Below are 13242 nucleotides of genomic sequence, written 5' to 3'. Positions count from 1 at the left end.
TTTCCACAAATTTGCCCCAATTCTCTTCTGCAAACAGCTTCCCCCCACTTGCTTGACGTTTCTGTTCCCTCACATCAGCTTGCCAAAGCACTCACTCTAGTTCAGCTGCTCCAGTTACCTGGGTCTTTACTTCAAACATCTGACAGGAAAAATCTGACTGATTAACAACAGCCCCACCAATTCATGAGGTGAGGAGCACATCTGGAATCTAAGCAGCAATGGCTAGGGATAGTCTCTTCCAGGGGATGTAAGCAAGATTAAGTTCTCTAGTAGAGGTTATGGCCAGGGCAGGAAGAGAAATCTGTTTTCTACTACAGTAAGGAAAGTGCTAGAAGAGGCCAGGCGTATACTATTATCAATTCGCAATCAACTGAGTAACCTACGTTAGGAGACCGTTTTTTAATTTCTATGTAATTTGAGAGAAAAATAACATTAACAGGTGTTAATCACATTAAAAGGTAAAAAGCCCAATTATTTTCCTGGTATATAAAGCCCTAAATAAAAATAATTTGGGGCCGGCCTGGTGGCTCAGGCGGTTAGAGCTCCATGCTCCTAACTCCGAAGGCTGCTGGTTCGATTCCCACATGGGCCAGTGGGCTCTCAACAACAAGGTTGCCAGTTCAACTGCTGGAGTCCCCCAAGGGATGGTGGGCTCCGCCCCCTGCAACTAGCAAAGGCAACTGGACCTGGAGCTGAGCTGCACCCTCTACAACTAAGACTGAAAGGATAAAAACTTGACTTGGAAAAAAGGCCTAGAAGTACACACTGTTCCCCAATAAAGTCCGGTTCCCCTTCCCTAATAAAATCTTTAAAAAAAAACAGTCATTCTTTAAAAAAAAAAAAATAATAATAATAATAATTTAGCTAAATTGCATCCCATAGACCCAAATCTCATCTCCTATATAGAAACAGAACTAATTATTTGCCTTTTTGCATTGCCTGTTAATTTAGAACATTGTTGGTTAGGTTGGGTATTTTTTATAAGTATACCTACTGGTTTATGAATAATAAAAAGCAGTATAGATGATATAATCTACAGCTATAGCATACTCTATCCAGAAACTATCTAAATCACTACTGACTAGGCCTAAGAACGCTGATTTACCTAAGCAATCACATTCTTCTTAAGGTAACTTTTCATTAAGTAAAATGTTTACTAAGCACAGACTCTCTACCAGGCACTGTATTAGGACTGCGAAAAGAAGAAGAAATAAAACATGGCTCCTGACTTTAAGGAATTCACCACCCAGCAAGGAAGGCTGATGTTAATTTTTTTAAAAAAGAAGAAGTACGAGTATAACAAAAGTATGTATTCTAACAAGTATAAGCCATTTTTTTAAGACAGACTGAAAAAGATTTAAGAAGGATTCACACACAAAAAAAGTGAAAAGTGAGGCTCGAAAGATGAATTTGGGCCAAACTATGCTATGATATATATATATATATATATATATATATATATATATATATATATGCTAAGCTAAAAAGTTAGGACTTTATTCTTCAAACAATGAAGAGCTATGACGGTTTAAGCAGGTAATATGATAATCACATATTGTGTTTTAGGCAGGCAACTATGTAGAAGCTGCACAATATAAAACATTTCTTAAAAACCGGTAATTAAAAATACCAAAATGAAAAAGCAAACAAAAAGCAGGAAAAAATGTACATGGTAAACAGGACCAAGGATTGATATATTTAGTAAGTGAATAGCTCTTACAAATAACACAAAACATTAAAACGAAAAAGTGGGAAAAGAACACAAGCACTGTATTCGAGAAGAAATGCAAATAGCCGATAAAATAGTGTTTAAACTTACTAGTAATTGGTTATTAAGCTTCTTTGCCAAAATGACACTTTTTTAAGGATAATATTCAGCACAAATGAGATAAAAATGTAAGTGTTTAAACTTACTAGTAATTGGCTATTAACTTTTTTGCCAAAATAACACTTTTTTAAGGATAATATTCAGCACAAATGTGAGTGCCCAAGTTGTACAGACACTGCTAAAAGAATGGAAATCAGTATACCCTTTCTGGAAAGCAACTGGTAATATAAACAGAAATGTGTTCACATTTTGACACAGTAATCACTTCTAGGAATCTACCTTAAAGAACCAATGATGTGATTAAGAGATTTATATACTAGAATGCTCATTTGCAGCAGTATTTATAATATGGGAAAACTGGAAACAAAGATGCAATAGGGAAATATTAAATTATACACAACATAGAAATATACAGACAAAAAAATGTTTTCAAGAAGTTAATAAGGGAAATGATCGAACATACCTGTAATGTTAGGTGAAACAACTAGGTATTACAACTAGTAATATCTACACAACAACTACATGTACCTCATTCTCAATTTTAAAAATATAAATGTGTACCAAAAACTAAGATAGAAAAATATTCAACAGCAATCATCAGTGGATGGCAATATCATGGGTGCTTTAAACTTGAATAGTTTTCAATATGTCTACAATGAGCATATGAAACCTTTACAATTAGGAAAAAATTAAAGTGAAAACAAGAAAGGTAGCCCAACCCATTTAGCTATGTAGGGTCTCTCACACCTTGGTCAAGTCACTGAAAAGTATCTATCTTTCTGAAAATATAAAAATTCTTATTGATAAATAAAAAATACTGGTAGATATATATACACTATCATTACTAAACATATGGAACATTAACATATTTCATAAATAAAGGCTAAAGCTAGTTATCAAGTTATTGACAATGAATGCAGATAGCCTTGCTATTAATAATCATTTGTAGTGCTTTATGGTTTCTAAGTTACTTTATAAAGATATTTGAATTGAAATTATGAATACTATTATCTCTGAAAAACAGTATTTCAAATATTAATTGGTTTAAGAGGATATATACTTAGCAAGGTTAATTCACCAAATAAAAACCCTACTAGGGACTTTATATTGTAGTAAAATCAGATTTCCAATTTTAAGAATCAGTTCAAATTTTAGAATTAAATGTCTACCGAAAAATATTATGTAACTAATGATTTAATTATTTAGTGCCTGTGTACTTATCTGAAACTCCCCAGTAATGTCTTTTGTTAAAGGGCCCACTGCCGACAAACAACATTAAGATAGATTCCCACTCACCTACATTTACCACTATAAATTCCTACTACAATTACTATGGAATTATGCCATAATTTGTAAAAATACATAAAAATACGTGATTTTTTTATTTTGACAATCAAACAGTATACTCAATGTCCTTCACTTGAATAGATCAGCATTAACTTTACATAGCATAACATAACTGTTAAGAGTATGGGCTTTTAGCCTGATCTGGAATTAAGTCCTGTTCCAATCCTCGCTCCACTGTATAGTCATATGATTCTCCACAAATTAGATAAACTAAGCCTTGGTTCTTATCCAAAAAGGGTGCCAGAGTACCTACCTCAAAGAACTGATAAAGTACCCAACACAAACTGCTCGAGAAGTATTCTGCTTTAAAAATAAAATGAAAATAGAATTTTATTCTACAAATACTAATACCAGAGTATCTTGAGTTCTAGCTTAGATATGACTACTAAGCAGGTCACAGGTGATCTTTAGCAAACCACTTAGCTTTTCTAAGGTTCAATTTCTTCACCTTTAAAATGGAGAAGCCATTATCTTTCTCCTGCCTATCTCAGAAAGTTAGGGAGGACAAATGAATTGTTCATTTTAATTAATTTGTTAAACTAATTCACCTAATACACAGAATAAAATCCCCAACATAACAAATGATTTAAAAGATTAATATATGTTTAAAGCCATTTTCACTCTACTCTGAGAAATTCACCTTACAAAAGCAAATAATGACCTCAATTGTATACTAGTGAGCTAACTATGGTGATGGCCCAAAGAATAACTTCAGGCCTCCAACTTCTCATCAACATCTAGAAATAGCTGGGACTTAGTAAACTGGTTCACAAAAGTAGCTATAAAAGCAGCAAACATACAAACTCAACAGAACAAGCACAGGAATATAAACTTAAAATATCGCCTAAACTGAATGCAAACCTACAAACTGACAGCAGCAAAATTCACTCAATACATTCCAAACTTTTAAAATGCTTATTAAAATCCTTTATTAAAAACAAACCATTAAAAAAAAAAAACACAAAGCATTGAAAGTAAAATGGAAAGTCAAATATGTTAATATTGTTGAGAATGCTTATTCTAATACTAAAGCTAAATGATATTTTGAAACGTAATTTGAAGTTTTAGGATATCTTCCAGACCACATTAAAAAAGGGGATGAGGGAGTCCTTATTTTGGGGTCCTTAGCCTGCTTCCACGCAGTCTTGAACGGGCCTTTTACCTGCAGGCAAAACTGTATCTGTATATGTGTGTGTGTTTCCATGGTGACAGTTTACAGCTTGATTCTCAGCAGGACTAGAAGTATAACTGGTAATACTAATTCATCAAAAACTGTTGACAAAAGGAAGCTATTTACATCTTTTTGCTACCAATTTTTATCTTAACTACATTACATTCTGCCAGATTTTAAAATAAACAATTCATATGAAGTCCTTACCCTATCAAAACCTCTGTGCATGTCAAATATAAAGCTATACTGCCCACCTATCTACCCTTACATTTAAACACAAAGTTTTTAGATTACACATTTCCTGGTGTGTCCAGGCAGACTTCTTTAAGTTTGGTCAGTGATTGTAGTTTTGAAAATAGGTTTGAGGTATTTTTTTAAAATAATTCTTTCTCAACATCGACTTGAAACACACCACCAAAAATGTAATTTTATTTCTTCTCTTGGTTAAACTGTTATGCGGAATTATATTGAGAGATGAATTCTGAACACATCATTTGGTACTTTAACTCTGAATTTCTAATTTAGGATGAATTGATGCTCATCTTTGCATAACCCATTGGGGGCGGGAATGAAAGACTTAATAGATCACTATTGTGAGCCAGATTACAAGACATATAGCCTATTTCAATTAAATTCAATAAGTTTTATCAAGTTCCAATCATCACACTCCTATCTGGTCATGGATAAATGTTAGTATAATGAGATATACAGTAATACTCTCTGCTCTCAAAAAACTTAAGTGTCTTATGTATGGGATACAGGAATTACACCAAGGAATTGCGAAAACAATTTTTAAATAACTACAGAGGGAAAAAAAGCAACTTGTAATAGCTTGGTATAATGTACAAATAAAATTGCTTAAGTAATTAAAAAAAAAGGAAGCATCATTGTGAGATTGTGTTTAGAAGGCAAATTTTTTAACTGAGTCTTAAAGGAAATATTAAGAATTAAAGTATTAAGTATTTTGAGAGATTACTGGCTTATACACAGGTAGAAAAATCCTTTTTTGTTCACTAAAACAGGTTTCTTAGAGGGTCTGCAGGGCCAGATTTTGTGAACCTGGTTCAACTAACTATTTAGTTAAAGGTAATAAAATCTAAATTCTACTTCAGTTCTCCATTATTTCTAACTATCCATAACTCCATTGCATTTTTGAGTGCTTCTAAACAAAGTTCTAGGGGCTTCCCAAATAATCTTCAATAGAACCTTTAATTAACAAACTTTAGTTTCTTGAGATACTATTTTAAAATTAATTTTCCTCATTAAGTTTAAAATAATTTTAAAACACGAACAAAATTATTAAAAGCAGTTTTTCCTTACGTTAGATAGCAAAGCTATTCGTTTTCCAATTTCAGAAAAAAAAGCCATAATCACACAACTTACACCTAAAATATAAAATACAGATTACTGAACTAAGTACTAAGGACTTATGTTTATGAGCATATCATAAACCACTTGCACCAAAAATAAAAGTTAACTCAAAACAAATGCAAATAACTTTAATATTCTAGGAAAATTTACACTGGCATAAATATTGTATAGTTTAAATATGTGCAAAACCCTGCTTCCACCTGTCACGAAGTAAATACTCAGTTGAAAACCAACTGAGTACTGTTCCAGTACTTTTATTATTGCCTTTGGTCATTAAAGTAAAATTCAAACACAATATGATGCATTTTCTAAATCAATTGTTTTAAAGAATCGTTATTAGAAAAATAGGTAGTTTGGAAGTCTTTCAAAATATCGCAACAGAACAAATCCAAAACCCAGGCCCGCTGTTTGTTGAGAAAATGCTCATTTACGATCAAGTTTTTGTATGTAATCTAATTCACCTGGTCCAACTAGGCCTTTAGGCCCAAAAGTACTTAACTTATATCTTGTTTCTTTAAAATACATCTTATAAGGATCGGGAATAAAATAAAAGAATTTGACCAGAAAAGATCAACGTACGCTCTTTAATAATCAAAAGTATAAGGAATAAGGGCTTTCCTTCCAGGAGAAAGGCCATGACTATCGCGGGATGGTTATCTGCACCACAGTACTCTCCTTCACAGAATTCACCATTAAAACAACGAATCGTATACTAAGAAACATCATTAACTAGTTTTTTTAAATATGTATGAAAGGTCCAAACATCACTACCACAGTTCATTTTCAGCTATTTCAGGGCTGGCAGAAGGGTTTAATACACCCACACACCCCCAAGGGAGGGGAAAACCACCACCCTCCTCCCAGGAGTTTAATGAAAATTAGCAGGTAAGAGAGGCCTCGGGCAGCACGTTGAAAATCAGAGGGCGGTGGGAGGGTCGAAGGGTACGGACTGCGGAGGAAAGCCTGGCGCTCGGACCCCACGCCTCCGCTCACCTTCCTGATAGGAAACGGAGGCGAAGGTTCATTAGTGCCTTCGTTAATTGACACCTGTAATAAGGAAACTTTCCGAGCCCTGAGACCGCTCAGGCCCGGCCTCGCCGCAGCTCCGCGGCGGCCCCCTCTCGGGCGCTCAGGTAACCGGGCCGGGCTGGGCCCGAGGCGGCGAGGCGGCCGCAGCACCGCTCACCTTCCCATGGCGCTAGGCCCGCACGCCGCCCGGCTCGGCCGTCGCCTCCCTCAGGCGGCGACAGCCCGGGGAGCGGCGCGGGGGACCCCAAACCGTGCACCCCGATAGGCCGCCGCCACGGCTACTTACTTTCATTTAACACCTCCACCAGGTCTGCGCAGTTCTCGCACATCGTTCGGCCGCCGCCCCCCCCCTCCCCCGCTTCGGATCGCACTGACTGATCCCGACCGGCGGGGGGGAGGGGAGAGAGGCGGAGGAGGGGGCCGGCCGGCCGGCTGGGCGGGGAGGCGACGAGGGCGGGCGGCGGCGGGGACGGGGCGGGGAGCAGGAGAATGGGGGAGGGGGCCGGCGGTCCCCGGAGCGGGCGGGGGAGCGAAGGGGGGCGAGGGGAGGTGCGCAGGCCGGAGGGGCGCGGAGGCGCCGGCGGCTGGGAAGGGGGGGAAGGGCAGGGGGAGGGGAGAGGGAGGGAGGGGGCGGGTGGGGAGAGAAGCAGCAGAGTCACTTCACCGACCAGACGCTGCGGCCACCGCCGACGCCGCCGCCATTTTAATAGAGCGTTCGGGCTGCACTCGGCTCTTTCCGTCCAGGCGAAGGAGCGGACGACAAGCGCCTCGCGCTCTCATTCCTCCGCCTCCCGCCCTCTCTTCGCCTCCCGCCCTCCCACCTCGCGCTCCGCTCACACGCCGCACTCTCCACACCCCGCCGCGGCCACCTCGCCGCCCTCCCTTTCCTCTTCCGTCCGGCCTCCCCGCCCTCGGTCCACCCCCTCCGCGCGCTCGCCCACCCCGCCCAGCCCGGATCTCTGTCAGCGGCCGGAAGGGAAACGCGGAGCCAGCGCGGCCGCGGGGGGGAGTCCGGGTGAGTAGAAGATGGCGGAGGCAGCAAGCGGGTCGCGATTGCGCGGCGTCGCCCGTGGAGGCCCATTCCGCCGGCTCCCGGGCCCAGCAAACGCTGGGTCACTCGCGCCACCCTGTCCCCCGCCCCTGCGCTCTGCCATTTTTCCTCCGGGCCCACGAAGCGGAATGGGTGCTGATTTCTCCCATTATCCCCTCGCCTGAGCTCAGGACGTTGGGGTGGGGGAGGCTGGGGTTTAAGGGGGAGCTGGGCTGACGCCGCCACCCAGGTTCGCGCACACAGCCCTGCCCGCGTCGGACTTTGTGAGAATGGAACAGCCCAGGGCCTGCTTAACCTGCATCCGTGGTCCTCGCTACCTTCCATTCTGTGAGGCTCAGCCGGCCTCGAGCAGCAGAACACCTTGACGTTGGTAGAAATGGCGGAGGCATCCCCTTTTTACGCAAGAAGGCCCCTCACGAATTGCCCATCTTCACCTTTTCACCTGAAGTGCCCTATGATGCTTCTCAGCGAAGAGCAATTTAAAATTTAAAAGGAAGTGGAGAATGAAGAGCAGGTGAAGGAAAGGGGATACAGCTGAAGCTTGGTATTAACAACTAGTTAGCTTTGGGAAATTTTTCCTCAGCAGCAGCACTTCCTCCTTGATTTCTATATCCAATATGTTTAAATCGAGATGTGACTAAAAGTCCCAAAGGTCGTGTACATGATAGTTTTGGAACTCTAACCAGAGCAGCTGTTAAGTAATTCTAATGTAGGTTTTGTAGGAGCTGTGTCCCACCATCTCTCCTTTCCAGAACCATCGAGAGATCGATATTCTTTGCCTTTCTGCCGCGTGAATTTATGCCGTAAAGTTTCTGTCCAGCCTGTTGTAAGTGGCTCCGTGGGAGCGTGGTATCCGTACAAGCCGTAGAGCCACTCTGACACCTTCCCTGCCCATCTTCCCCCCAAAACGCGAGTTGCTGCAGACGCTGGATCCTGTGGCAGACAGGGCCCACCCAGCATGCCGTCCCACCACCCCTCTTACCAACCGTCAGGAAACTTGCCAAACCCCTGGTTTTGTGTTTGTTTTTCAGGTGGCAGCTGAGAGACTTGGTCTCGGGAGGGAAAGCCCTAAGGAATATATGTTACTGATTAAAAACCAATCATGGGTTGGCTATATGGAAGGAGAAACATGCCGCGTGGGCCTTTTGGAAAGAATTGTCCATTCCTAATAAAAAAGGACAGATTGAGCGGTCGTGCCCCCTGACCCCTCTTTCTGCCTGAAACGTGTTCTTGATACACACAAAGTAATACAGCATCCATTTTGGTTTTTTAACAATGAAAGTACAAACGATAAAAAGCCAACCATAAAGTTGATAATACAGAATAAGGTGTGGGTGGTGGGTCCCCGATGCATCCTTGAGCAGCTGTCTATCCCCAGACTGCTTATGTGAGGAAAATACCTTTTTCCTTAACTCATAGATTTTCATTTTCAACCCAAACACATTTCTGATACAGTATTCTTTCGATAATTATTTATAAGTATCTGTCAACTATGCTTCTAAGACCACAGAGGGCCCATAACAGTTCTTGAAAATAAGACGACTACTACTACATAATCCGATCATTAAAGAAATATCTTTTTAACAGTTGCTTCCTAGTTTTTTGTGTTTTTATTCTTTAAAAAGTACGTGAAAATGAAGCTTGGCTTAAAGTGCTTTGAGAATGTAGAGAATTATTGTCATAAATGAGCAGTGCTCTTCAGCCATCACTTGAGGGATAAACGAGCTTCTGTAAAGAGCCAGATAATAAATATTTTAGGTTTTATAAGCATTCCAAATCTATTATCACAATTATTTGACTCTGCCAGCAGGAAAAGCAGCTATAGGAAGTACATACTGAGTAAGTGCGGCTGTGTTCCGATAAAATTTTTCTTTATATACGCGAATTTAAAATTTATATTTTCATGTATCACAAAATGCTATTTTCCTTTTCATTTTTTTCAACCATTTAGAAATGTAAAAATTATTCTTAGCCCCATAGGTTATACAAAAACATATAACTAGCCAGATTTGGCCTATGGGCTATAGTTTACCAACCCTTTATCTACTTCACCTGCTTGTTAATAAAAGCAGAGAAGCCAATAAAAACAAGGTTGCTTGCCTCCTAATTTGACTTCACTATCCTGTGCTAAGCTGGTAAATGTCTCAACAGAGACCTCTTAATGAACTTGAAAGGTGTGCATTCTAAACAAATGGAGCAGAATCTCTGATAAAATATCTCCTAAATTCTTGTAAATCTAATTTTAAAAACCTGTAATCAGCATCACCATGCATAACATTGATAAGGATGACTTTTCAATATTTTGTATACATGTCACCATCTAGTGGTAGAATTATGCTTTGACAAATTATGCACTCTATGAAATTTCAAATTCTCAAGTTTAGTATATTTCTAGGTACTTGCCTAGAAACCAGCCCCACATAAACAACTTTGGAAAATTAATATTGCCATGGAAATCATTTGCGCTTAGCATTCTGGTTGCTATTATTGAACCATAGGATTTTTGTCTGGATTTTGGGGTTATAGTTTGGTGTCAATATCAGAGGCCAGAGTTATTGCAGAATTTACTCCTCTCCATCATACCCACACTCATCAGTGTTTTGTGGAACTTACAGCCATGATAGAAAGGCAGGTATGCTATTTTATTCTCCACATCGCCCAGCAAGTTGTTTGGTTCTTAAATTGCCAGAGTGATTATTTAAAAACTATAAATTGGCTTCTATCACTTCCCTGCTTAAAACCCTTCAATATTTCCTGTTGCAATTAGAATAAACTCTACTTGGGCCTTCCCGCAACCTCTCTCCCCAGTTTTTAATACTATTGTTACATTCCAACCACACAGGTCTAGTTTCTAAAAACCTTCCTGCTCTGGGTCCTGGTGAATGTTACTTCCTAGGACTTGCTCACTAGTTTTGAAATGGCCAACTTCTTATCCTAAAGGTTTCAACTTAAACATCTCAAAAAATAAGTCCCCTCCCCTCTAATAGTCAATCACAGTACTCTGTTTATTTCCTTCCTAGCGTTTATTGTACTCTCTATAATTATTTCTATGTTTATTTGTATCAGGGACATGCTGGACTGCAGGTTAAAAAAATTTTTTTTCAATTAATAATGGCTTAAACAAATAGGGCTTGTTTTTCTTTTGTAACAGACAGTAGACAGTCCAGGGCCAGTACAGTGACTCAAGGATACTGACCTAAGTTTTTCTTTTTCCCACTCCAACCTCCACACAGCTTGTCACGTCCTAGTTGTAAATTAACCTTAAAGCACCAACTATCTGCTTTAAAGACAAGAAGAAAAGGTGATGATTGCCTGTCTTGGTTTAGATTCTCCCCAAAGCAGGTCGTGAAACAAAGACATATGCAAATAGTTTACATCCCAAGAAACACTGGTAGGATAGTGGAGAGGTGAGCAAGAAATGGGAGGGAGGGAGGTAGCCAATAAAGGATTCATTATGAAGCCCTTTACTCGAAGGTAACTGGAACCTAATCCCATTAGGAAACTAGAAACCTATTAAACGTGCCTTAAAATCATCCTACCTAAGGGACAAGGAATCTAGGCATTTACATCTACTCTTGAGTCATTGAGTATTGCTGGGGGAGGAATAACTCCCCCAGCAGGATATAGCAAAGCAGGCTTCTCAAGCAGCCAGAGAAAACCCTCAGGCATAGGGGGAAAAAAAAAAAAACGGGTGCTAACAGTTGGAAGACTAGCCACTGCACGGAAGTGATAACTAGGGGTAGAGCATTGGCTACATCTGGTACACTGCCCTTCCCTCTTCTATCTGCCTTGGATACAGATGTGATATCTGGAAAAGCAGTAGTCGGTCCTGAAATGATAAGCCTATAAGCAACAGCCAAGGTATTGAAAGAAGGGAGAGAGAAAGGCTTAAGTCCCCGGTGGCATTGTTGAGCAGCTGGATCAATGCTAGCTGCCTACTTGACGTTTTGGTGATCTAACAAAAGGAAACCCTAGTCACTATTGGAGTTTTTATAGCCCAATGCAGTTATTTAAAATAGTGTGGTAGGCAGAAGATTATACCTCCTACTCTCAAAGATGTCCATGTTCTAATCCACATTATCTGAATATGGTTATCTTACATGGCAAAAGGGACTTCACCGGTAAGGACTTTCAAATGACGAGATTTTAGATTATTCATGTGGGCTCAACTAATTAAATGCAGCTTTAAAATAGAGAACATTTCTCAATTTTGTACAGAGGGAGCTATGACTACACAAGAATGATCAGAGAGGTGCAACAATCCTGGCTTTGGCGTTGAAGACGGAGCCAAGAGCCAAGAAATGTAGGTGGCCTCCAGAAGCTGTAAAAGATAAGGAAACAAATTCTCCCCTTCAACCTTCAGAAAGGGAGAACTGCTGACACCTTGATTTAACCCAGTCAGACCCATACTGAACTGCTGATTTATAGAACTGTAAAATAATGCTTAAATTTAGTTTTAAGCCACTAAATTTGTGGTAATTTGTTACAGCAGCAATAGAAAACTAAGTAGCATGCAGATATAAGGGACAGCATATACAAAACCCCTGAGAGATAAAACTGCTTGGTTATTTCTAGGAACAGAAGTCTAACTAGAATGTGGTTTTGGGAGAAGGCCCATCTCAAACTTTGCAGAACACTGCAAATCTTGCTAAGATTTTGGCCTAGATCCAAAAAGCAATTGAAAGGCCGCGCGGGAGGGAGGCAGCGATGGCAGATGAAATCGCTAAGGCTCAGGCCGCCCGGCCTGGTGGCAACAGGATCTTCGGCAAGATCATTCGCAAGGAAATCCCAGCCAAAATCATTTTTGAGGATGACCAGTGTCTTGCTTTTCATGACATTTCCCCTCAAGCACCAACACATTTTCTGGTAATACCCAAGAAGCATATATCCCAGATTTCTGTAGCGGAAGATGATGATGAAAGTCTTCTTGGACATTTAATGATTGTTGGCAAGAAATGTGCTGCTGATCTGGGCCTGAAGAAGGGTTATCGAATGGTGGTAAATGAAGGCTCAGATGGGGGACAGTCTGTCTATCATGTCCATCTCCACGAACTGGCCTCCGGGTTAAGCATGTTTTAGGGATAATTTTCCCTTGTTAGGCAATGATCAGTTTCGCAAGTTCTAATATGTAAAACAGTACACTTATTTTTCCCTGTGTATGGACAGATTGAGGAAATCATTTGAAAAATCCATACATAATAAATGACATTGTTGCATGGTCTGGAAAAAAAAAAAAGCAATTGAAATGTGGAAGCAACACAGATTTTAAGATAGTCTTAGCTAATCTGTAGAGAATGGATTGGAGATAGAGACAACTGACGGTTATTAATACTAATCCAGAGAGATGATGATGGCTTGGACTAGGGTAATAGGAAAGAAAGGGAGAAAAGAGTCCATTCTAAATATTGTAGAGGTGAAAAGACATTGATTGATGGATGTGGTTAA

General features: G+C 40.1%; 2 protein-coding genes across 6 annotated transcripts in view; one reads left to right on the top strand and one right to left on the bottom strand.

The window, feature by feature from the left end:
• Positions 1-7636, bottom strand: part of USP34 (ubiquitin specific peptidase 34) — a 214361-nt gene extending 206725 nt beyond the window's left edge. For 3 of the 5 annotated variants that reach the window (XM_081069152.1, XM_081069155.1, XM_081069156.1), the window contains exon 1: positions 7033-7482. In XM_081069152.1, the coding sequence (XP_080925278.1) occupies positions 7033-7075 (43 nt within the window). In that variant the 5' untranslated portion in view covers positions 7076-7482. Of the gene's footprint in view, positions 1-7032 lie in introns of all 5 variants that reach the window. The other 2 variants (XM_081069154.1, XM_081069153.1) reach the window with 2 other exon arrangements.
• A 4868-nt stretch (positions 7637-12504) lies between these two features.
• On the top strand, positions 12505-12876 carry LOC308506000 (adenosine 5'-monophosphoramidase HINT1-like; the record flags this gene model as incomplete). Its single annotated transcript, XM_081068842.1, has 1 exon — positions 12505-12876. The coding sequence occupies one exon, from the start codon at positions 12505-12507 to the stop codon at positions 12874-12876; it is 372 nt and encodes a 123-aa protein (XP_080924968.1).
• Positions 12877-13242: the final 366 nt, after the last annotated feature.

This window comes from Rhinolophus hipposideros (genome assembly GCF_964194185.1).
Source record: "Rhinolophus hipposideros genome assembly, chromosome: 12".
Taxonomy (NCBI): domain Eukaryota; kingdom Metazoa; phylum Chordata; class Mammalia; order Chiroptera; family Rhinolophidae; genus Rhinolophus; species Rhinolophus hipposideros.
Note: the sequence above shows the minus strand (reverse complement) of the source record. Positions and strands in the feature narration are given on the sequence as shown.